Genomic DNA, 25911 nt, shown 5'->3' with positions numbered 1-25911 from the left:
CTGGGCTCGGGGGGGCCTTGTCGGGGCTGCTTATGTTCTGCCTCGTGGTCTCGCCTCCGGTTGGTGGTCGGGTGGCTTTGTGGTAGGTGTCCCACCTGCGTGCTTTCTTGGCGGCAGTATGGGGTATTTTGGCGGTCCTTCCTTTTCCTGTCCCTTCTTCGGTGGGTCCTTCTTGTTGGCTTGGTTTACTCTCGGCTTGGTTTTCTAGTGGGGGTTGGGGGCCGTCGTCTTGCCACATACTGTCGCCTCTTTTCGTGCGGCGCAGGCGGAGCCGCTTCAGCTTGCTTTCGGTCTTGGTGTTGCTTCTGCACCGTTAGTCAGCTGTCTTGTGCGTCATTTCACCTCCGGCCTGTTCGTGCGCCGCTTGCACCATCCTGGTCTCTGGTCAGCGTGCTCTGTCTTCTCCTCGGTTGGTAGTGCCCCTTCGGTTCCGGTGTGTTTTTTCGTCGGCTCTTTCCTTTGGGCCTTTGCCTCTGGGGGTCGGTTCGCTGTGTTTTCTTGCTCCTTCGGTTTTAGCGTTTTGGTTGTTTGATGGCAGCAGTCTCCATCTTTTCTGGCGCGGGGTGGGGCTGCTGCATTCTGGAGGGGTCCAGGGTTTGTTGGTGCTTTGTTGGTCGGGCCGGGGGTGTGTCGTTTTTGTGTTCAGTGGCGGCCCTCTGCTGTTGTTTGCGTGCCACGGCGTTTGGGTCCGGAGCGCGTTTTGCGTTGATCCGGTTCTGTTCTTCCCGGTTCGCGGGTGATGGTGTCCCGGGTGGTCAGCCGTGTTCTTGCGGCTACGCTGCCTGTGTTCTTCCCTCATGCCTGTGGCGTTCGTGGCTTCGCTGCTCTCGCTGCCGTCTGGGCGACGTGGCCTTGCAGTCTTTCGGGCATGGATTTTTGGTGTTCGTGCAGGGGCCTTGCTGCTCGTGGTTCTCGTGTTGTTCCCGGGATTTTCGGGGCTGTGGCGCCTTGGGTTGGCGTTTGCTGCCGGTTGTCTCGCCTCCTTGGGGGGTGCGTGGTGTCCGCCTCCCGGTTTTGTCCCTTTGACCTTCCTCTGTGGGTAGTTAGCTCCGGGGAGCCGACGGGGCTCCCCCCAGAAAACCAGCGTTGAATGTAATGAAACGCCATTTTCTGGGTGAGACCCGGAGGCTCCCCGGCAACCCTCCCTCCCTCCGGTCGGCGTTTTTCGCGTGTTTTGACATCCAGCCTCAGAACTGATGGGTGGATAGCCGGCGTGGGAGGTCTGGGGCTCCCCCTTCCCCCTCCCGGGGAGGGGGGAGCTGCGCAGACAGCGGCGCGGTGACGTATGACGTCATACTAGTTTCCGTGTTTTCTGTTGAAGAGTTCTATTCACTAGTTCGGCTTAGGTAGCAATTTTCACCAGAATAGGGGTTTGTTTTGGAATGCTTACCTTTCTGGATGCTTGACCCGGTCGATGGCAGACATAGAATGCTTCCAACCACACGGGGGTTTCTATAGGCCATTGCTCCCCTTGCCTCTCTGAGGGGGCCAGGTTCTGGCTCGTGGTCCCCGGTAGGCCCTAGAACTCCATACACATGACTGATGCCAAAGTCTGACATTAGCATATCAGCCGGTAAAGCTCCGGGGAGCCTCCGGGTCTCACCCAGAAAATGGCGTTTCATTACATTCAACGCTGGTTTTTTTTTAATTTAGATTGACATCTTTTTGCTATACATGAGGTTGTTACACTTGTGATTTAAGATGCTAACAATGCACACAAAGAACATTTAGTTTCATCATTTATATTATATATTAAGTACAAATTATTTGAGTGGATGATTTACAAGAAATCAAAGAATTTTCATTCAGTAGATGATACCTTATTTAAATATGAATATAATTTTGTTTAGATGTGCTAGAATTCCAAGTATAAATTCTTCAAAACTATAATGAGTCACTTTAATATAAAGAACTTGCTTGTCACAAGCTTAGGGAAGAATAATGTGGTTCACTAATAGACTATAGTGATTTATCATTTTTTAGTTCTGAAGTGAAATAGGCTAGATTCACTCAGTGGTTTCTATTGCTTATGCCAAAAAAAAAATTGTTGATTCTTTAATTTTAAAACTTATATCACAAGGCCTGTGCAATAAATAAAGAAAATACTGTAATTAAGTCATTGAATCACTGAATCTTTGGAATATTTATAAAAAAAATTGGCTCATAAATTATATTGCTATAACTAATATCTTCTGTAGCTCTGGTTAGAAGTTATCTTTCAAACAAATATAGCATCTTTACTGTACAGTATATACTTTATTTCTATTGAATTGGCAAATACTGAGGAAGGAATTATATAGAATATATTCTAGGCATGAAATCTTTTGTCTAGATTGGGTTTTAGTGCATTGTGTAACACAGGTGGGTATCCATCACAGGTGCTCGGCCAAGTCAGGCTTAGTCTGCACTCAAATGAGTTATCCATCAGGTTTAGCAGCAAGTGTATACAGTACTTTATGACAAGTGTGAAGCAGTGTGAATGGTTTAATTTATTCATGTAAACTGAATGACTATAATTAGCTTTGCCGTTGTGTTTGAGCCATTTGCACGTAACATTGTCATTTTGATTTTTGAGGGTGAGCTGTTTAGCTTGATAACTTCTGATGATGCCATATTAAAATGTGTGTTCCTTGTGTAATTGTCAATTCATGGATGTAAGTTCTGTATACGAATGTGTGGTGTATGTCATTTGTTTTTTTTTTCAGTATTTTCTCCCTTTTGTTTTTAAAGATTAATATATCTTACTTTGCTTCTTTTTAATTATTTTATCTAAAATGTTTTATATCCCTACTTCACCTAATATTTGACAGTTCTTGACCGATGTAATTCGGAGCCAAGAATTAGAATTTGAGGTTTTCGATGTAGATGATGGACCAGCCAAGGACGATTTTCTAGGGAGGTGAGAAAGTTTGATTCATAATTCATAGTAAGATATATCAGTGTTTTCCCCACCATAACCATATTACTTTTTCTCAAAATGCTGAGAAAAATTATTAATTAATTTTTATCAGCTACAGGTATTTATTATTTACATAATTTATTGCTAATTACCTTAACCCTTAAAGGCTAAGTGTAATCAAAGTCAGTGTATACATATTCATACATACATATACATACATACATACATACATATACATACATACATACATACATATACATACAGACAAACATACAGACAAACATACATACATCATGCAGACGATGAGTCACAATAACGTGGCTGAAGAAATGATGACCAAACCACAACTCGGAAGATGGAGAAGCGACAGTGTTTCGGTCCAGGACGAACCGAAACGTCGTTGCTTCTCCATCTTGTGAGTTGTGATTTGGTCATCATATATACTGCATATGAATAAAGTAATGAATAATGAAAAAAATCTACTTTTGTGCTGGCTTGGTGCAGTGTGGGATTCAGTATGAGGGGCAGACTTAAGTCAGTCAATCCTGCTGAATTCACACATCACCAGACATACATAAAGGTAAATATTGTTTTGTTTACTTTTGCAAACAGATACGTACATCAATTTATTAGATTTTTTCAGCATATTCTAGAAGTATTATTACTTTGTAATACCAATACAGTATTAATATAAATTAACACATGCACATGTCAGTAATTTCAAAGCATTATGTGACAGTGTGCTGGGAAGACAGGACACCACGAGCGTAGCTCTCATCCTGTAACTACACTTGAGTAATTACACTAAGTAATTACATCCTGTGTCCTTTAAGGTGAGCCTTATGGTTTCAAGAATTGTCCATAAGTACATGCACATTATTAGCATCACCCAACAGACAGTGTGTATGTATAATTAATCACATACACACACACACACACACACACACTCACACACACTGATAGGGTGGACAAAGACAAGCTATTTAGCATTGATGGAACACGAACAAGGGGGCACAGGTGGAAACTGAGTACCCAAATGAGCCACACACATTAGAAAGAATTTTTTCATAGTGTCAGGGTAGTTAACAAATGGAATGCATTAGGCAGTAATATTGTGAAGGCTGACTCCATACACAGTTTCAAATGTAGATATGATAGAGCCCAGGAATCTGTGCACCAGTTGATTGACAGTTGAGAGGCGGGAACAAAGAGCCAGAGCTTAACCCCTGCAAGCGCAACTAGGCGAGTACACACCACATGCACATTATTAGCATCACTCAGCATTGTGTAATTATCACTTGGGTAATTACACAATGCTGGATGGTGCTAATAATGTGCATGTACCTGTGGACTATTCTTGAAACCATAAGGCTCATTTTAAGGGACATATAATGATTGACTTTAAGGGTCAAAAGATAATTATCATATACAGATATTGTACATGTTTATCATGCTACTGTATTTATATGAACAAGGGCTTATATTTTACTAATTCAACCATACTTCACTTCCCATTCTATCATTTCCTCATACAATATACACATTAAACAGAAATTTACCTTGTATCTAATTTTTTTTCTTCATGTGCATTAAATCTTTTATTTTATTCCTTTGAACATTATTTGCTCTGACATATCTTCCATCATGCAAGTATGTATGCAGTGTGCATGACATAAATACATAGAATGCATGTTTATATAACTATTGTAAGGTTAATGCACTTTTCTCCATGATTTGCTTGCAGTTAAATATGGCAGTATTAACTTGGGCTCTTCAGTGGCTTTCTGCTATGCTTGTAATGTACCTATTTTAGCTTCTGTATATATATTTGTGTAAAATTATAGTTTTAAGGTTTTTTTATTTCAGGTAATACAAGGTCCAGTTTGAGCACCCTGCACACGGGCAGTTTTGTGAACCTTATTGGTGTTGTTGTAACACAAAGTCGACACCAAAATTCAGTAGTTTCAGTGTGCAAAAGTGTTTACACAATTTATAACTATCACACTTGATTTCTGTGCAGGCATTAGCAAATGTGATTCGAAGACAACATGTGACTATAGAGTGCTGGGACTATGACTATAGTCCTCTCAAGTCTTATGAGAATGATGACTTTTTGGGCAGGTACTTCTAGTTTCTTGAGTGATGAGGAGAGATTGCATGGTGTGCTTCGTGATGTTGTCACCCTGCAGATGCTATACCCAGGATAGTTTTTAAGAGCATAAAGGCAGGGCCTCTCCTGTGTTTAATCATCTATTCACAGGCATGTAATCAATATTTTTTTTTACATGCCATGTGATGTAAAACATTCAATTCATTAACATTAATACCTCCATACTCTGCTAATGTTTGTAAAATTTTGTTCTCGCAAGTTAAAACCAGAGGAGGTAATAAACATTAACGTATTAACACTGTTAAAAAGGCCTCCTGGATGCTCCTCAGAGCTTTTTCTTTTTTTCTAGTAAATTACATAAGGCAAAGTTTCTAATTGCTGATATTACTCATAAATTGCCAAAAATTTGAACTAATTTTGTTGTGAAAGTTTTAATTGCTATTTACAATTATCTTTTACAGCCAGCCCCAACAGTCATTATACTAACTTTATCAATATTTGTGTAAATCACTCTTACTGACATTACTACTAGACTGGATATTGTCACGCGGTTGCGGTTCACGACACAAGTTTACTACCCAGGCAGGGCACGGTCAAAAGGGAGAAATATTCATACTTTATACATGCGATCTTTTCTCAGTGCACCGGAGTAATGTATTCCATTATCCTTGAGTACTGTGCTAAAATTGAGCTTCCTGGCAGAACTTGGCATTAGCATTTGCTTCTTACTAACTCTCTTAAGTTCTTTAATCTTTCTGCTGCCCCTCACAGGCAATATGTGATGTGGTTCGTCGTCAGACCATCTCTATTGAATGCTGGGACTGGGATGCTAACATTCCAGGAGCTAAGAAAGATGATTTTTTGGGGAGGTAACATATTTAAGGTCCCAGCACATAGCATGTTCTCTGTGGGAATTAATTATTTGTAATATATTTTTAGTTTTGTAGCCTGATAAGGAGCTTGCTTTATGATTATATATGCTATAGATTTTGTACCAGTGGGTATTGGTTACAATTTAAGGCCCTTAACCAATCCTTTTCCAAATTTGAAGACCAAAAATTTAAATTCTATTAAATATAATGCCTGTCTGAGTAACTTTTTCCTAAAACTTTTAGACTTAGTGGATATTCTAAGTTCTGTTTGACGTAATGTTTGTACACGTATGGACTATCATACCTCATATTACTCTTGGTATATTACCTTAATGTTGTGAATACATTGGTGCCTGTAGTACACTCAATGTTTGCTCATGGAACATCACATTTATTCCTGGATTTATTACTCCTTCATATATTGAATACATGCCCAGAGATCTTCTAGTTAATTTGTGTTTGATAAAGAGAAGCTACAACAGTGTAGAAAAGTGGCATATTTTATTTGCCTATTTAAGTAATTATATTGTTAATTACACTACAGTATATTTTATAACAAATTGCACTCATTTGAATTCAGTACTCAAAGTTTAGGTAGAATTCTGATTTTGTTCTTAATTAGAATGGATGGAAAAGGGCGCTGATATAAAAATTGGATCATTTTCTGAGCTGTATCACTTGGCTGTTCCTTTAGGCAAGGTTCTGCTTGTTCTGTGGACAGGATCATGTATGGTCAGGAAAGGTCAATATTCTGCATCTGCACATTGGGTATTTTAAACTTTCCTGTCGAGTCATAGTAGTGCAAGGAAGAAGCTGGAAAATGCTACTCCCATTCCAGAATGCCCTCTTGAAAGGCTCATTCAAATAAACACAAGCCCTTACCAGCACTGCTCGTCATCAGTGACAATCAAACAACGCTCTTGCTAGTTGGCCTGCTTGGTTGCTATATATGTAAACTCAGTTGCCTGATTGCTCATTTCATTTATCTGATTTACCAATTTGAACAAGCTTTTTGAATTTGAATGATTTCACTAAATTTGAGTTAGGAATCTTCAAAGCTATTTGAATGAGGTTGAATGAGCAAAGCTCATTGAATGAGTATGAGAATTGTTGAATGAGCAAAGCTCATTCAACAATTTAGGCATTTCAATACAAAAATTTAATTACGTTAAACTTGAAAATGTGTTTTTAGATAAACATGAGTGCGAAATCCAATTTAAAAACTCGTTAGGAACACATTGAACAGTTTAGGCGTCCCAGTACAAAATTTAGTTATGGCGTATTCCTGCTTGATGACCAGCAAGACATCTGTTGAATAGTATTCAAAAACGATAAGTGAGCATTAACACTAAGTCTGCTTGTTCTATTTTGTTAACATATAAATATAAATTGTTTGTCCTCCATTTTTTAATATAACTGCGTGGAAACCAAGAATATTTATTGTGAACCTTTTTATTTTTTGCAATTTCTATAACATTTGTTAGTGTGTGACAAACTCTAGGAGTGTAATAATTGATCTCTTAAGTATAACAAATGCTCATTGTTTATAATTTAATTATGTATTTTTTATCATTAAAGCCTGTATGATCCCTTTTGTCAAGAATTTTTTTTGACAGTGAAACAAAATTAACTTGCATGCTTTATATGAACTTCAGTATACATAAGACTATATAGTATTGAAAGATCAGATCTCACTCCAAATTTTTTTTTTTTTATGCAAGCTGAAAAATTCCATGTTGGCTTAATTTTAGGCTCTGAATGTTTTTGTTTTTTTTTCCACAAGTAATATTGTGTTTAATATTTTGCTTATGTATTTCTTAATTCACATTGGCTAATAAAGAGAAAAATTGAAGGACAAAAGTCACTAAGCTTTAGCATTAGTACTTCGTCATATCTTAAATCATTTCACCATTTTGTGTTGTGATGGCACAGCTCACACCACCCAATCTTAGTTATCATATTTTTTTCTCATGCTTGATACAATTCATTTCAGGACATTTTCATACCAAAATCACTGAAGTAAGCTTTAAATATACAGGTGTTTTGGAAACTAAAATTTAAGTGTGAAGTTCATACCATATGTATTGGACCATTTCAAGCGATGAATCTGCACATAAATTGCATCACTTTAATAATTTAAATGGCTTCCTTTGGTTGGAGACAGGAAGCCTATTAGCTAAATCAAGCTTTTTCCAGCCTGACGATTGACCTTTTCCAGGATGCAACCTAGAACAAATGCCTAACTCCCAGTTACCCGTTTTATACTAGGTGAAAAGAGGCATCTCTGTTTTGTGTGGGAATTGAATCGAGGACCTTTCTAAAATTATATGAAATAATACATATACTGTATTTGTGACCAAAAATAGCTGTACTAATGGCTGTACTCATGAACATTAATTTTTGAACATTTGTATACTCAATGTTCTAACCCTATAAATAGATTTGCAAATAATAAATATTTAAAGGGAGTGGCTTAATTGGAAGAGAAAATTGGAAGAGAAACCTTAAGAATGAAAAAGCATAAACTACCAATATCGAATTTAATTTCCATATCATCGATTGCCTAAAATGTCGCAACTACGGTAGATGCAAAATTATAAAATTAGTTCAAACTAATTGCCTATACAGTAGTTTGTTTTGATGTTGACTGTGATGCTTAAAAAGGTATGTTCTGAGATTAGCATTTGTTAAATGTTCTTATCCATTTTTATAAAATGGTGTGGCCCTAAAACAATGCATCCCTTTACCTCATTTATTGGCTTGGTGCCTTTTGAAAATTACTTGCTTTACCTCATTTATATGAATATTAAATATTTAAAAATCTTATGGGTAAACATGCTCTGGATGCTGCTGTTATTGCATTATTATTTATCATTTCATGTACAGTAATTTTGAATAAAGGACCTTTAATGCTTCACGTTAATGGACTCTAGAAATATTCTTATTGGACATGTCCTCCCCAGCCCCTTTGGTATGATGTATTTTAATAGTATAGGTATAAGGAACAAGAAGGAATCGTAATAGTATTTCAAACTTGAAACATTTACTGTTAACTGGCTATACAATAAAGCACAAATTTTAAGTTTGCAAAATCATTTTGAGCAAGAATTTGGTTTCTGTTTTAAGGGATTTTATTATAATACTTAACATTTGTACCATTACCCTCTTACTCTCCTCTTCCTGAGTATGTATTAAAAGCATATTTAAATACTAGTATATAATATATATATATATACAGTATATATATTTATATATATATATATATATATATATACATTTTTTTTATGCACATATGCCTCTACTTTTATTCTGTAAATACGTACATGGGTTTTTTACATGCCAGTATTAAGGATGTAAATAATACATCTTGTTGTAGATTGCAAAAGGTTTATATTGTAGCATGCTTTTTGTAGCCTCTTATTAATATTTTATTTCTAGGTGCACCCTGCATGTAAGCAGCATATACTAAAATACTAATGTTCCTCTGTTGTCTGTTCTTGGCAAAAGTTAGTCTACTTCTTGTTTTATGTCATTGATCTTTGTTCGTTATTTGAAATATTCAAGTTGTAATTTAATTGTCAAGTTCAAATAGTAATTATGTAGAAGTACATTGGCAAAAACAGACTTCAACCAAACTAACAAACCTTAGAGACATTCTTATAGATGCATGTTCATTGCTAACATGCACTCTCCTGCTTTTACAGTATATTTGTAGCACTGATACCAGATATGGAAACGTGCCAGTAATATTTGAAGTTTTAGATCATGACACTTTTTCAAAAGATGACGTCATTCTCAGGTAATTATGAAGCAAATTTATTGCTGAATATTCAAGTCTTGACTTCCTTCAGTGTGTGATTTTTAAAATATTTGCTGTAAATCAGTTTTATAGTATCTCGGCTTGGAGGCGTTTTTTGATAATTGCTTTTTGATTGTATTAGCAGTAAACTTTTTTTACTGTAAATATTGGATTATATGTAAAAATGTTGAAAATAGTTCATTGATGTCTGTAAAGCTGCATATAAATCATTCATGAAATTAGATTAACTGGAATTTTTGGTGTGTTGATAATTTTCAAATATTTCATGGTAAACTTGATCTGGTCTTCAGTGGCAAAATAAATAGTAAGGCTACAATTTCTTATAGTATAAATGCTTATTTGAAATACGGATATTTTCTAAGCGAGCTTCTGCAATCTTTCTAGTAAATTGGTTGTCACATTTGCCCGTGAATCATCGCTGCAGATTAGAATTAAAGGTGTCCTCTTTTTCCCTTGCAAGTGATTCTTCCCTGTAATCACGTTTACACTACAGCACAGTACACTTCATCTTGCCTGTTCACCCAGTTATCTTTTTCATTCTCTAATATTATTTCCTCTTTAAAACATTTTCTTCCTTTCTAAAACAAATGTTTGAAAGAGTATTTTCTGAATCATATATATTTCTGCACTTTGAATCCAGTCAGTTATAAGCTCTTCTGCAAGAAATAATAATGTGTTCTTCATGTTGAGAAATAAAGCTAATAGTTACACTAAAGTTGTTTTTGCTGTGTTGTTGTTTTAAATATAATGTAAAGGCAGACCCATTTTTAGTGGGGGGATGAAATAATATTGAGGATTTTCCTATTGCAATTAACAAATGATAACAAGGAATGTGTTGACATTCATTTGCAAGCCTTTTTATAAGAGGATGATGAATTTTGTCAAATAACCAGAAACGAAGTACCAAGTTGAGTATTTTCCTGCCTAGGCTGAGAGTACTTTACCAAATGGTCAATTATGTGAGGTGTCACAAATTTTTTTTTTATTACTGTATTATTATTGTTTAATTATTGTATTCATTTGTTTTTTTTTAATTGATGATTTTCATGTAACTGACTAGTTACATTATAACATCAATTTAGGATGCCTATTAGACAATCTTGATTTTTTATTTTTAGATAAAAGTTTGCAGCATAGTTACTCGAGGAAACATTGAAGTAGTTTGTACATGCTGATAAAAATATTTCAATATTGCTTTAATGTCTCCCTTGCTTTCCTTCTATAGTTTTTGACAAAAGTAATAATTTTATTTATTTATTTATTTGTTAATATACAAATTTACCCAAATTATAGTTTGACAGTTCTTATACAGTAGTTCTAAAAAGGGCTTGGAAAAACATAGTTTGGAGCAAAATTTCTGTGGTCACTGGGCTTGATTAAGATTTCCACTATTGCTTCCTTAGCAATGACTAAGGATCTGTAGGATCTGACAGAGATGTTTGATCTTGAGTCAGGAAGTCACCCTGCCTTGACTCTTAAGATCCATTCCTGTAGGATCAGGGTGGATCTTGCGTTAGGTAGTATTTGAGTGTCTTGCTCAGATATAAGATTAAAATGTTAGAGTAACTCAAAGCTTGTTATATTGTGCCATATAATTTTGTCTGTATCATGGAAACAAATGATTTGTAGTACAGTACAGTATATGAATGAGATTATATGCTAGATTCATTTCTCTTCAGACTTGAGCATTTGCAAATGTCCCTTGCATTACATACTGTCTGCTCATCAGGGTTTTTGCTGTGTTTCTTGATCATCCACAAAAATATTTGGTTTTAGTGATAGCCTTTCTGACTATCACCAGGAAGGTTTTGGTTATATTTAATGATAGCCCCAAAAATTTAGTATCTAAAACTCAAAATGAAAATGAACAATAGAATTTTGTTTAAATATGCTCACTGGCTTGCCCAAGGCACCGATTTTTTTCCTAATATGTTAAAGGATAATTAAACCCATATTAAAGAAGTTGCCATTCATATCTTGATGCTTCCCATTCTGTGGGCAATTTTCACTAGACAGAATATAAATTTCAATTTACTGTGGTGGACGACTACCAGAAGAACTTGTGTGTGTAAAGAGGTTTCACCACACCTAGCTTATTTTCCATGCTTTTGCCTCAAAACTTAATTTTTAAAGGAAACAAGGCTTATATCTGGCTTAGAGTCTGACATCTACTGAGCAATTAAATACACAAATATAAATTTTGAAAAAATTATTTGCAGGAAATTACTTTTCCTGATGATCCAGATTTCTCGGACCAGCACCCAGGTAACCCTACCCATTGCCACACAAGCACATGGACAAGAAATCGTGCCACCAACACCCTGTTGAAATGCCAAAACCTCCGAGCACAAATGAGCCCAAAACATGTTAGAAAATACAGCAGACAATGCCGCACACTCTGGTCATTAGGATAGACCACAGGCTGGCTAAAAACAGCAAGCAACCCGAGACAGACCTTGGAACAAGGAGCTAAGGGCACTTGATCAACAAATACATCACTGTGAGCACCCTCAAGATAAAGATAAAGAAGATCCTGAATGGCATATAAATAATGGCAGATATCTGCAACCAGGCACATTAAGAGTGGCACCCCCAGTCAAACAAACCAAGGCACCTCTCCAGAAGCCCACCAACTCATTCATAGCCAAGAATGATTGTTCATATTTAAAAGAAGTAAACCAGAAATACTTAAGCTCAAAAACTTTAATTTATTAGTTAGATAAAACTAGAAACATGCACTCAAACTTGTAAAATGTAAGCTGCATGCTAAGACTTGTCTTGCCAGTCGTCAGCATTTGATGTAGTGTATTTACTGATATTTAATTTCAAGATACTGTAACTTTGTTTACATTATTGATAAAATGCAAATTGACAAAGTAAAATAGTAACAGCTATATTCAGATGCTAATATTTCACTTCAGTTGTAATTGAGCTTAAAATAGGCTTAATTTATTTTTTCTGGCTTATTAAAGAATTATAGAAATGCTTTGTTAAATTTTATTAGGTAAATGGATATAACACGAGGCTGGCGGCATGTGATTAAAGCTCGGCAGCATGCAGTTCACCCTCCGGTCACTGATCTTGCTCGTATGATGAGACCAATTGGCTATATTGTACTGGTATTGGGTTCATTTTGTATTAGTTTTGACACTGCCCCTGAGTTTGGCTACTGAGCAAGTTTGGGTTTCAAATAGGTATAAACTAATTAAAACAAATAGATAGATTATATGAAAATGTAAGAGTCAAGAGCTTAACCAAGCAAACTCAGTATTTACATTTTTGGAAATCAAATGTTTAAGTGCAGTACCACACACACATACCTGAGCATGTGATATATATCAGTGAAAATGCTGTGCTATACTCTACTGAGAGAGATCTTATATATATCATTATATTTGTAATTACAGTATCATTAACATTGTTTTACATGCATGCACTAAGTTTATACAAAGATCTTGGTGCATTGCTTACGTTTGTTTTGTATCATTAAATTTAATCTTTTGTATTACGTGTGTTTACATTGACTTGAAAAGTACTGTAGTTACTAAAATTTTGAATATCGTAATATATTGTGTAGAGCAATATTTTAACCTCATTTATTTTCTGCGTACCTGCAGAGCAAATCTGGATGTTCACGACATCTGGAAGAGTGGCGAGCTGGACATGGTGAGTTTGTTAGGAAACATTAATTTGCCTTATTTCATAAGAAAGATTGCATTACAATTAAGTGTAGAAATAAAATTTTAAAACCTGTCAGCAGTATTAGGTTTTTTATTAAAAATGTATATAGTATTGACTAAAGTATAATGTAAGCAATTATTTACCTATTTTTTTTTCTAGTATGTACAGTACTGTACTTTCAATCTTTTGTATTGTTCATAAAATAGGAAAATACACTTGTATTATAAGATCCTGCAGCATTATGCATTGTTAAACAGATTCTTAGTCAACCTTCAGTGCTATAAATCCTTTTTGTGCTAAAATAGACATGGTTCTTAGTGTTTACCTTGCTGTTTGAAAGTACTCGGTTATTTATTAGTTGTATATGAAAACAGGGTTAATGTATATTTGTTGTTTCAGTGGGTGCCACTCTCGGATGCCAAGTCTGGTCGTATACATGTCCGAGCTACTTGGTTAGACCTGAATGATAATGCAGCATCCTTGGAACTGGTTGGTATATAAATACAGTAGAATAGTAGTATGTGCATATAGTAGAGTATATTGTGCATTTTGACCATATAATAATAGAGTACATTAAAAAAGAATTAAATTTTCGTTGCCTGCTACAGAGTTTCAAACATTTACAGTACAATACTGTATGACATTAAATTACGTATATCACTGGAGGTCATTAGACATTTACAGTATTTGGTGGTATCTCCCACCCCATTGACCATTAGCTACTAATTGTTTTCGCTTGCTCATTGATTCTTCATTGGTGCTTGGAAAGTGACACTGGTGGTCCTGCACAGGTAATGCTCCTGACCCGCCTTCTTTGTTAGCCACATTTTATTCCTTGATGACTGCATGGGGTACCCTCATCATCAGGAGGGAGCCACGTTTTACATGACACACTGAAACAAGCTGTTCGTGGTGCTATTGCAGTGGGTTCTCGGTTCACATGAGAAGCCAACCTTTGGCTGTTACTGCCGTGTTGCCACCAGTGGTTTTTATAGGCGAGGGACAAATGCTGTGATAGTGGTACTATCTCCTGGTTGGCCATGAAACAGTTTGAGACACTCGAGATGATATTGTTCCTAGGGTGACAGTGTATAATCTCTGGGCATACCACTGAGGGCACCAGCTCAGAAATAATTTATATTTTCCTTGTATATTTAATGCTGTAGATATTATAATTTAAGGTTCTCATCGGAAACTTGTTTTGTCTTCCTTGGCAGCAACTAGAAGAAATCCGAGCCCTGCAGACAACGACCAAGAATCCACTGCATGGGGCTGTTCTCATGGTGTGGGTTGACTCGGCTAAGAAACTTAATGTGAGTAGTTCTGTAAGCTTAATTTTTTACTTCGATGTTAAGATATTGTCGTTGATCTGGCCATGTTTAAATATATTAAATACTGTACCTGGTATTTGTACGGTATATATTTTTGTTTCATTATACTATTGTAATGTGTTTTACATAATATATAATGTGCAGTTTGTATGAAGCTGCACATTATGCCTTGGTAATTGTATTACTAGGAAAATAAGACTGCTGTAACTTCAATTCTTTAAATTGTGACTGCAGTACTATAATATAAATCGATTATAAGCAAATCGGTAACAGCTTTTATGTTGGCTTGGTACAATTAAGATCAAAATAATATAAATAAAGTAGTATAGAATAAGCAATTTAAAAATAATTAACCATAATTTCATATCTAGAAGTAACTTTAATATAAGCCATGTGATGTTTGGCATGTAAGCACAGTTCATCATTTACCTCGGCAATTTGACAAGTTAGATGTGTAAACTTTACTCGACACATTAAAGCCAAATTGATACTTCAGAGGATAGAGCTCATGATTATAAAATATATTGGGTTAATATGAGATGGGTGAGACGCATTCTGGGCCAAGACAGTTGGAAGATTTACTGGGTCAAGACAGATAATTGAACAATAAATAAAATTTTAACACATTTTAATTTCAGACACAAAATGTGTCCCCGCCGGACATCCGTGAGATTATAAATGGACGCAAATTGCGTTCTCCGCGGGTGAAAGTGTTAACTTTTTACGTTAAAGTTATTAATATTTTGGCTGCATTTTCTGTTAGTAATAAATGCACAGTAAGGTTTTAGCCAGTTTACAGTGCTGTATATTCTTCATCTCCCACTCTTCCTAAAGAGTATTAGTTTGCATGTTGAACTTATCTTTGCCGAGTGCAGGAAGAGCCTGCACTTGAAACGTCTGAAGTTTCATGGTCGTTGCCATGGGTTTAAAACAATGGTTAAATTTTCGGGTGAAACTAAAATTGACTTAATCGCAAATGTTACTGCCCTTTTCACAGCAAGTTTTGCTGATGGTGTGGGGTGATGTTTATGAATATAAAAAATGTGTATACAGTAATTGTTTTATTTTTTGAGCTATGGTGAAATACCCACTTTGCCATCTTTCAATGGTGACTGTTCCACTTCTGCAGCACTTCACTTTGTTGACAAAATAGTTATGCACATTACTAGTAGTAATTCTAATTCCAAATTTCAGAGCATTCTTAAGAAATATACCTAAATTATATATGCCTATATATACAAATTTTTACCTGAATTTACCCGAGAGTAAATTCGATCTCGGATTTAGACCAAGTCTCTGTGGGACCGACTGAGATCGGAGTCTCGGTGGGAACTGAGGGTTCCCTATTCACCTAGCAGTAAATAGGTACCTGGGAGCTAGACAGCTGCTACGGGCTGCTTTCTGGGGGGTGTGTAACAAAAAGGAGGCCTGGTTGAGGACCGGCCACGGGAACTCTAAGCCCCGAAATCATCTCGAGATAACCTCAAGGGTTACTAACACTACAAGTTGCCTTGATGATGACAGGAAGTCTGTGGCTTGTCAAAGGTCTCCTATTTGCCCCTAATGAATTTTTCCAACTGGATTTTAAAATTTAAGAGTTTTGGCAGAGTATTTCTATTATCTTAGCATGACACGGGTTCAAACAAGTATGTCCCCATGCTTTTTTTTTCAGCTATTACAGTACTGTACTGTCTTATGGTAAAGTTATGTGATGCATGTAAGGTTCATCTGCACGGTTAGTCGACTATCAATAATAGAATCTATGGAAGATGTTTATCACTGGTGGCATGTGAGTGCCAAGTCATTTTTAGAATAATTTTATACTTAGAATTACATGTGTGGGTGCAGTTAATAACTAGAGTTTCAAGAAATTGCACTTTGCTCACAGATAGAAACAGTTTAAAAATATTTTACTTTATGGGGGATTAAGGATGAATCCCTATACATGTGTAAGTGTATTAAAGAATGTTGGTTGAAGCGTGACAATTTAATTAATATGGTCTTATAGAATACAGTAGTGTGTATTCAAGGGGTAAACTGAATCCTTTGAAAATCATTTGCTGAAGGAAGGATGTCGGATGTGGTGGTTGTGCTTTTTTCTACCACAAATGTGGCCACTTATTTCTAATACTTACGTATCAGAATATACACACTTTATTTTGTCCTCTATGGACAGGGCTAGGTCTTCTATGGTACATATTGTCTGTTATTGAGCACTCGGCCATAGAAGGTGATTAAAGCGCTTTTCACACTCTAGATATATTTTAGATATTCGTTGCATTACATAGTATGTTTTTGGTACAGGTCATGTATATCATAAAGTGTTCCAGTATTCCAATATAGTAGTAATTGAATTTAGAGAGCGTTATATTATTAATGAACTTCCTTTGCCTTCATTGAATTACTATGCAGTACTTGTTCAGGAATTGATTTGGTAAGAATTTATATCTAGGTTTATAGTTAGTTAGTGCAGGATGTGTTTAAGTAAGTGCTTTTTTAGATTCTGTACATTGTATCTAAATTGTAAAAGATAATTTTAGAATTTGGCAACCGACAAATTTATAATGTTGCCAACACAAATTTAAGGCATGCACATTCCTGATTTCATTTCATTTTTCCATGAAATGGATTTTCCCTTCTTAGCATGAGTAAGTGTTAACATAACTCTGAATCTGGAAACTTGTATATACGGTTAAGACGTCAGTTGGCCTTGCTACTTTACTTTCAGACAGGTTTATTATTTCTACTTTTATCTTCAGTTGTTCATTAATCACACCATTTTCTCCTGGATGTGCTGGCCAGCCGTCACATAAGGTAAACCATTGTCAGTTGACTGCATGGTGCTTTTTGTCCTCTTTGACTGCATGAAAGGTGTTTACATTTTGGCATGTGGTTACTTGTCGGTGCATTGTACATGATAATGCTTTGGTTTTACAGGATTTAATGGCTTTTAAAAAAATTGGTTTTATTTTGCTTATGTGCTGTGGTACATTGGTAAAATCTCAATCATTTTTATATTTAAGGCTTTATAAAGATGTTTAGCATTAAAATTACCTGTAGAATCCCCCCAAAAATATTAAAAGTCTGACATTTTTTTTTAACTAGTTTTGCATTCATAAATTGTCTTGAAGCTATTCAACTTTATTGTGACTATTCTCCTAAAACTACAAAGCCCTGAAAATGTTATAATTATTGATTATGTGCCAATGCAGTTAATCCTGTGAAAAATCTTCCAGGAGCCCTAATTAAACTTAATTGTATTCACAAATACATATATCTTGTCCTATAATTTTACCTTTTGGTAATTCCATTCTGCTTACATTATTTGCTGAATGCGTTTACACAGAAGGTGCACCTCATGGTTTTGTCAGAATTGTGTTTATGCATCTTTTTCTGACATTCCATTTTCTGGTAACCAGAGAATGTCTCGGAACATTAACTAAAACTCTGCATTTTGTGTGTTTGCATAATGTTTACTGCCAGTGGATACTTTGAAATCTTATTTTATTCGGTATCAAGTCTATTCTTCTGCAAAACTCAAAAACCAATTGGGGTATTTCTGGGGGGAGTCCCTTTGGCTCCCCAAAGTTATCCAGGTTGATATAAATGTATTAGACCATGGCATCAGTCAAAGGGAATGGAGTTCTGCCTACAGAGGACCACAAGCCAGATCCCGGCCCCCCTCAGAGAAGCATTGGCCTATAGAAACCCCCATGTGGTTGGAAGCATTCTGTGTCTGCCATGGACTGGGTCAGGCACCCAGATAGGTAGGTGCCCTGAAACAAACCCTGTCTGGTTAAAAAAATTGCTACTGAAAGCCGAACTGTTAAGCAGAACTTCCCAAACTAAAAAAAAAAAAAAAAAAGGCCCCAACCGAAGAACCCCGGTTGGGGCTTTTTTTGCCATTACCTGCACACCACGGTCTCTGTGGCTGGGGATGAAATTTGGTTTCCCTTGTTACCCGTTCAGAGCTCGGGTTTCCCAGGTCGTTCGCAGGGTTATTTGGTCCAGCCAGCTTGCGGTCTATCCTCATGCTCATGACATTCGTAAGTTTGTTGCTTTGGCTGCCATTTTCAGTAACAGGTGTTGGGCTGACATTTGGGCATAGGGATTTTGGAGGTCGAACAGGGTCCTGGCCATACATTACTTGGTCAACGTTCCTGGCCCTAGTCGGACGTGAGTCGCTTTGAGTTACAGGTTGCAGCCAGTTGTCTCGACTTCAAGTTGAGATGCAAGTGGTGGCCACCTCCCGTGTAAGTCCCTGTTGTCACTTTTCTTTGTTTCGGTAGCTCCAGGGGAACCGTAGGGGCTCCCCACAGAAAACCAGTGCTGAATGTACAGTAATGAAATGCCATTTTCTGGGTAAGCCCTGGAGGCTCCCCGGCACCCTCCCTCTCTTTGGTTGATTTTTTGCATTCTTTTTGATGCTAAGCCTCTGAAATGAGTGTTGTAACAGCTGGTGCGAGGGGTCTTGGGCCCCCCATCCCCCTCTGGGAGAGAGGGCTGCACGGACAATCGGCACAACGACGTTAGTGACGTTTGCTTGTTTTCTTGTTTTAGTTTGGGAGTTCTGCTTCCCTGTTTGGGTTTAGGTAGCAATTTTTACCATGTGGGGTTTGTTTTGTTATGCTTACCTTTCTGGGTGCCAAACCCCGGTCGATGGTAGACATGGAATGCTTCTGTAATGTACAATTGTGTTACGTTGTTGAGTAGAGTAGATACACAGTATTTAGTGGGTTTTCATGTTTATTTAGTAGTCTTGGATGCAGCAGTGTCGTAGACATTGAGGCGGAGCTTGGAGCTGAGTGAGGCTGGAGTCGCAGAGCTCTATGTAGGAGAGCGCTGTAGCTCGATGCGGTCCTAGTCTGATGTCTGCTCTGTATCGAAGCTGTAGCATCTTGGGGTTGATTATAACTGCATATGCCGAGTGCTACATTCTTGACTGTGGAAATTGTACTGTCGGCTATTTTTTTTGAGATATATATACAAGAGTTGTTACATTCTTGTACAGCCACTAGTACGCGTAGCGTTTCGGGCAGGTCCCTGGAATACGATCCCCTGCCGCGAAGAATCGTTTTTTCATCCAAGTACACATTTTACTGTTGCGTTAAACAGAGGCTACAGTTAAGGAATTGCGCCCAGTAAATCCTCCCCGGCCAGGATACGAACCCATGACATAGCACTCGCGGAACGCCAGGCGTTACTTTATGCTTGCTTATATTCTGTGACTACACCTCGGCTTCCTCCACTAGGATAGGAAGATGGAAGAACTGTTACCTGTAATTAGGGAAGAGATTATAGCTTCTGCAATTAGTTATGCCATTAAGCTAATGAGAAGTTGGAGTGAGTATATTGTTTGTACTTGCTACACTTCCAAACACATGGGGGTTTCCATAGGCCATTGCTCCTCATGCCTCTCTGAGGGGGCCATGTTCTGGCTCGTGGTCTCCGGTAGTCAAGAATTCCATCGACTGATGCCACGGTCTAATTCATTTCTATCAGCCCCGTAAGCTCTGGGGAGCCTCCAGGGCTCACCCAGAAAATGGCATTTCATTACACTCATCGCTGGTTTTTTAAGGATTTGCAAAAATGTGTGTGCTTTGGTAAACAACCACTGATGCAGTCTTGCATGATGCAGAGTTAATATAATCATTTAGAAATATACATTTCAATTTCAATTTAAAGATGTTGGCACTGTACAGTATGTGTAAATTAAAGAACTGGTACTATATTTAGCACTAAAATGTTTCCAGTATGTTTATTGCTGATGGTATTATTGAGAAGGCTGTCAGATCAGTCCACTCAACATAGAAATCCCCTAACTGTTCTAAAGCCAATTAAGAATCAGTTTGTGTACGGTATTTAGTGATTTTGAGCTTGGTTTCGTGTTTTCTTTAGTTGGCAAGCTTTATTCTCCCTTGTACATGATGTATTATACCAAAATTGCTAGTACTGTACTGTACTGTAATTGTCCTATATGTGACATTATTGATATTATTAATTTAAAATTCTTATGATTCCTACTGTTCTTAATTGTATTTTAGATTTAAATAATTAAGAATACTGTATAATGAATAATTTGCAAGGTTTGTAGAATAATTGTACAAAGTTTTATTTCTCAATTATTCTATTTTGTATACTTCCTAAGGCAATTCTGCACCAGCACAACAGACATCTTTTCAAATATCCTTGTTTGAAAAATCATACTGGCTACAATGGCTACATGGGCCTTTGGGCCCGTGTAACCCACGGGGGCCATGTGTGGTTTGTATACCACTTGAAGACGAGTAGCCTCGCAGACTAGGCTAGGACGGCTGCTGGAGTAGAACAACTTTCGAAATTGTCAACATGTAGTCAATAGTTAAAGCATGGTGACCACAGACAGTTCACTAATAAACACTCCTTTCCATGCCTTACTTGACATCACAAGAATCACAAAGTAGTGGTCTTGCATAAAGCCTGTTCACTTGTCTGGCTGCTAACCTTATTTGTCACCAGATGGTAGTAATAATGCCAACACAAGGTCCCTTGCCACAAACCCTATCATATTCTATCTGATAGGTCCTGAGTATTGTTTAGCAAGATTAAGACTTGATTTGCTGTGCAGTGGGCTCGTGCTGTTCAGTTTGTTCTTCATCAGTGGCTTCCATCTCTTTGGGTTCCCATTACACAGCGGTTCCTTGGCACTTTGTTCCATGACAAGATAAAGTGCCATTTGTGTTTGGCACATTATCTTGGGTACATCAGTTTTGTTTCAGGATTAACCGGGGTTTGTTAATTCTCAGGTCTGACCTTCACTTAGTTCTTAGAGACTGTATTTGTATTTTTCATTTGTCACAAGCTATTCTTGCCTTTCATTGTATCGGTGTTAGACAAGCTTTGGTTTGGGTTAGTCAATAGGTCTTACATTAGCCTCAAGCCTCTCTTTCAGGCTGAATAAATATACACACCTTTTTCTCAGGAAATGCCCTTTCAGTAGCATACTGACATAAGTAATTACTTAAGTGTAGTTAGATGATGAGAGCTACACTTGTGATGTCCCGTCTTCCCAGCACTTTTGTCATATAATGCTTTGAATCTACTGACAGTTTTGGCCTCCACCACCTTCTCACTTAACTTGTTCCAACTATCTACTGCTCTGTTTGCGAAAGGATAAATTTTCTTATATTCCTTTGGCAGCTTTGTTTAGTTAGTTTAAATCAATGTTGGTTTAGTCATGCCTTAAAGAGAGGGATCATGCCTCTGAGACCAGCCTTTGCTTACCAGGAGCCAAGACCAGAATCTGACTCACTCTTCAGGGCAAGGAGAAGACAGATATCAGAAATCAACCCAAAAGCAAGTACTGTACAAAAACCCTTGTATAAATGCATAAGCACAATAAAACTAGTAACTGCAGGCAACAAGGCAAATGATAATTTCTACGGTGCAAACATCCTAATTGTGATGTGTCTGACTGTCACCAGGTGGCAGCATGAGTCACCAAGCGTCCCAGCCAGCCTTCCTCTTTGCTTGCCTGGTCTGGCTTGGGGAAGCAGGCTCACCTGAGTCCCAGCCTACCTGCCCCCTCTTTCATCTGGTGTATCTAGGAAGCATGTCTCATCAGATAGTGCATCCTATTGGTTTACACTGCATAAAGCATAACCATTACTTCATGGTTAGAGAAATTTCCTTCTCGGTTGTCTTTGTTGTCCACATTGTATGCGTCCAAGGTCAGTACAGTATTTCAATACAACTATGGACCAGGATTTCCTTTCTTGGTGGTTAGCCTTCTGTTTACTCTGCCCTCTCAGAGATTCAGTGGTACCTGCATTTTTTAATTTAATGTTTCCATAGACAGTTCGAAAACCGAAACAAATTTCACATAAGAAATAATGTAAATTAAATTAATCCGTTCCACATCCCCAAAAATATTAACTTAAAAATACATGTTATACATACTACTATATATGTTTTGTACTATAGTATGTACAAGTATATCTTATCTTTATTGAGGACTCTTGTTGGTGTAAGGAAGGAGGTGAGGAAGGGGCAAGGAGGAGAGATGTTAGTGTTTGGAAGGGGAGTCCCTTTCCGTTATAACAGCAGTGATGACATTTCTGGGGTGTACTCCCTTACATTTTGCAGGCATACCACTAGGACCTGGTTGTGGTTCAATGCTTGCTTGTTTGTCTTACTAAGAATCTGTCTATAGACTCTTGTTTTCCCAACGTTATAACTCTTGTTTGAAGTGAGACATCACATTGTCTCGTTATGAATGATCTTGTGTTTTTCCTCTATCGTCATCCTCACAACTACTTTCTTAGGTTGTACTTTACCACTGACTTCCTTGGAACCCATGGTGTGATATATAATAAGAACTTTTATGTTCAGAAGCCCAAAAAGCACAAAAACAACAAAATTCTTCACAAAGAATTCAAGCGTGGTCATCACTAGGCAGGAGACACTGGTAAACTGATGCGCGCCACATGCTCGGTCGGCCCGTACGTGTATCAACAAACTTGAACACCAAGGCAAACCTTGAATACCGAGCCAAAGTTTAAGAAATTGAGCTCGAGAACCGAGACATTCAAAAAAAGGGGCATTCGAAAACTGAGGTTTCGCTGTACCTATACTTACTCTGAAGGGTTCGAGTCCCTCTTTGAAATAACCATTAAGACCTGTGTCACCTTACTTCTGGGCAATGCATAGAACTTGTTCTCTACTGTGAGGCTTACTGGTGAGTAGTAGTATAATGCTGTAGTTAACTGTGTATTGTATCTGCAATCACACCTAGCCCTGCTGCTTATGCATGTATGGGCTTTGCACTTTTACATAGGGTGTGCTTAGTTCACATTAGTGATTGTCATGTCTAGCGCTCCCTGTACCTTTTTTAGCGTACCTTTTAACATCAGGGTTTGGGGTTGGTAGAGCTGAGGTGTCACCTTTGCACCTCTGAAATTGGGTGCTGCCATCTGGTGCCAGTTAGAATAGCAAGCTGGTGGGAAAACAGGCAGTTTGAAGTACTACTACTTAGTATATATTATACAGGAATGTCTTGGAAAGACTTCAAATGTTACTAAACTTTTGGTGATCATTCTGTGTAGTCTTTTCTCCATTTCCTCCCTAACACCAGTATGACCCAACAGGGATATTTGAAAAGGTGCCTGTTGTGCCGGTGCAGATTATTACCCTACCCTAACTATCATGATTGGCCCAATTAGATAGGCAGAGATTTTGTCTTACGGAACATCCAAGTGCCATGCTCAGACAGAACCTTCTCATATTCATTTAGTGATTTTTTGTAATTGAAACTGTATTCATCTAATAGAACCACCATCTTAAAATATATGCAATAAATTCTATGTTAACACCATTGTGCTTGAATTGTACTCGGGTGTTATTACACTGTACTATAATTAGAAAAGATAATGGTAATAATAACCATCAAATATGAAAACTAGCCTATATATATTTTTACTTGTGTGTGTGTGATTTGTGATACTGTATCTAGAATGAATGTTCATAATATTTCATGCACCAACAGACCATCCCTGATCCGTTTGTGCGGCTGCATGTTGGCAACACTCAGCAGGAGACGTCTGTCCGTCAGCGCACTAACGATCCAGTGTTTGAGGAAGGGTTCACTTTCCTTGTGAGAAACCCACGTACACAGGAACTGAAAATTGAGGTATAACTTAAATTGTTTCTATGAAGGAAATATACTTTATTAGATTTATTTTAAGGGGTATATAAATTTTTATGTTGGTTCAGAAAACCACCAGTCTAGACAAAAGATTTCATAGTTCCAATTTATGATTTCCAATACAAGTACTGTATGTGGTTAGTGATAATAACGTACTGGCAGCCAAATAAGTGATTCGAGGTACCGTATTGTTACAGAGCTGTACTGCATTGAGAGTAGAACTCCCGAAACCCTCACCAGGTATATGGGCTCACTGACAAGGGTTTGAGAGATTCTGAAGCTTTATGTAGTAGCAGTATGTTTGAAGATGATAGCTTTTGTGCATGTGGTTACCTATCTGCTGTGGAGCATACGCCCACTAAAGCACTGCTTGTTGCTAGTACCGTATGTAAATGTTTCTAAGTAAGGACACACAAATATTATAATGTAGATGATGAGAATTGCCCTCACTTCCTCGCTGGCAAAGTAACACCAGATCATTACATACCGTAGTTTTATTAAATATTATTATATATACTCATTATTATTGTATTTTGAACACTCTATCCAATAAATTCATGGTTAAAAAGTGTTTTGAGATAGGAAATATAAAAATAACAAACTGATAATCTTATGATATTGGTTTGTTTTTGAAGCATAATTCTTATTTTTAATTGATTATGTTTGTGGAAAAGTAAAATGATGCAAATATTCCATAAATGTTATGTTCCACAAAGAAAAGTTGTACAGTAGTAAAAGGCATATACAGTACAGTAAGAAATTAGTAGTAATGCTTAAATAATTATGAATGCCATAGTGTAATATATAAGTAATGATTTAAAAACAGTAATGCATTGACTACTTAATGGTACAGGAGTAGTCATTGTAATATCACCATACATGACTTGATTTTAAGCTTTATTAATATATATATATTGTGAATTTCAGGTCATTGATCATAAAACAAGCCAAATACAGGGTAAGATCGAGTTGGATCTGAATGTGTTGCTGAAGGAACGTAATCTGGAGGTGAAGAATGAAGAGTACACACTGAGTGGTGCGAGCGGTGGCCTGGCGTCTCTCAAGCTTACATTAACTCTCAGGGTAATTTTTGGCCACCATCACTACCTTTACATTTAGTTTGTAGCACCTAAAGTAAATATAATAAAGAAGAGGAAATTAATTTATGAAGATGTATTATCCTGTAATGTTAACAAGGGATTTTTAAACAGTTTGTAGTGTTGAAAAGCAAGTATGTTCACTTGTGTTAATAAATAAGACTTTGATTTAATGTATAAAGCTTCATTTTGAGCTGTATCATTGTGCTGCAAGTATCCTAAAATCCCATTTTGTCTGTGTCATACCATATGACACTGCACATTGCTTAGGGAAGCTTAACCCCTAAAGTGCAGCTATGATTAGTGATTGATCACAGGGAGGTACTCCCTATAATCCTATGAAGCCAGGGAGGTGCTGTTTGTCTGGGAACTTTCTTTGAGGGCATAGACCTATTTCTTGTAAAGATATGACAGCTACA

At 37.2% G+C, this 25911-nt stretch overlaps 1 protein-coding gene across 7 annotated transcripts in view; it reads left to right on the top strand.

The window, feature by feature from the left end:
• Nucleotides 1–25911, top strand: part of Esyt2 (extended synaptotagmin-like protein 2) — an 86757-nt gene that overhangs the window by 38557 nt on the left and 22289 nt on the right. For 4 of the 7 annotated variants that reach the window (XM_069330550.1, XM_069330546.1, XM_069330551.1 and 1 more), the window contains exons 8-13: nucleotides 4920–5020; nucleotides 13319–13367; nucleotides 13782–13871; nucleotides 14600–14695; nucleotides 24237–24380; nucleotides 25323–25478. In XM_069330550.1, coding sequence (XP_069186651.1) covers nucleotides 4920–5020; nucleotides 13319–13367; nucleotides 13782–13871; nucleotides 14600–14695; nucleotides 24237–24380; nucleotides 25323–25478 — 636 coding nt within the window. Of the gene's footprint in view, nucleotides 1–2810; nucleotides 2900–4919; nucleotides 5021–5780; nucleotides 5879–9585; nucleotides 9681–13318; nucleotides 13368–13781; nucleotides 13872–14599; nucleotides 14696–24236; nucleotides 24381–25322; nucleotides 25479–25911 lie in introns of all 7 variants that reach the window. The other 3 variants (XM_069330548.1, XM_069330547.1, XM_069330549.1) reach the window with 3 other exon arrangements.

This window comes from Procambarus clarkii, chromosome 24 (genome assembly GCF_040958095.1).
Source record: "Procambarus clarkii isolate CNS0578487 chromosome 24, FALCON_Pclarkii_2.0, whole genome shotgun sequence".
Lineage (NCBI taxonomy): Eukaryota > Metazoa > Arthropoda > Malacostraca > Decapoda > Cambaridae > Procambarus > Procambarus clarkii.
The sequence above is the reverse complement of the archived record's forward strand: the minus strand, read 5'-3'. Positions and strand labels throughout refer to the sequence as shown.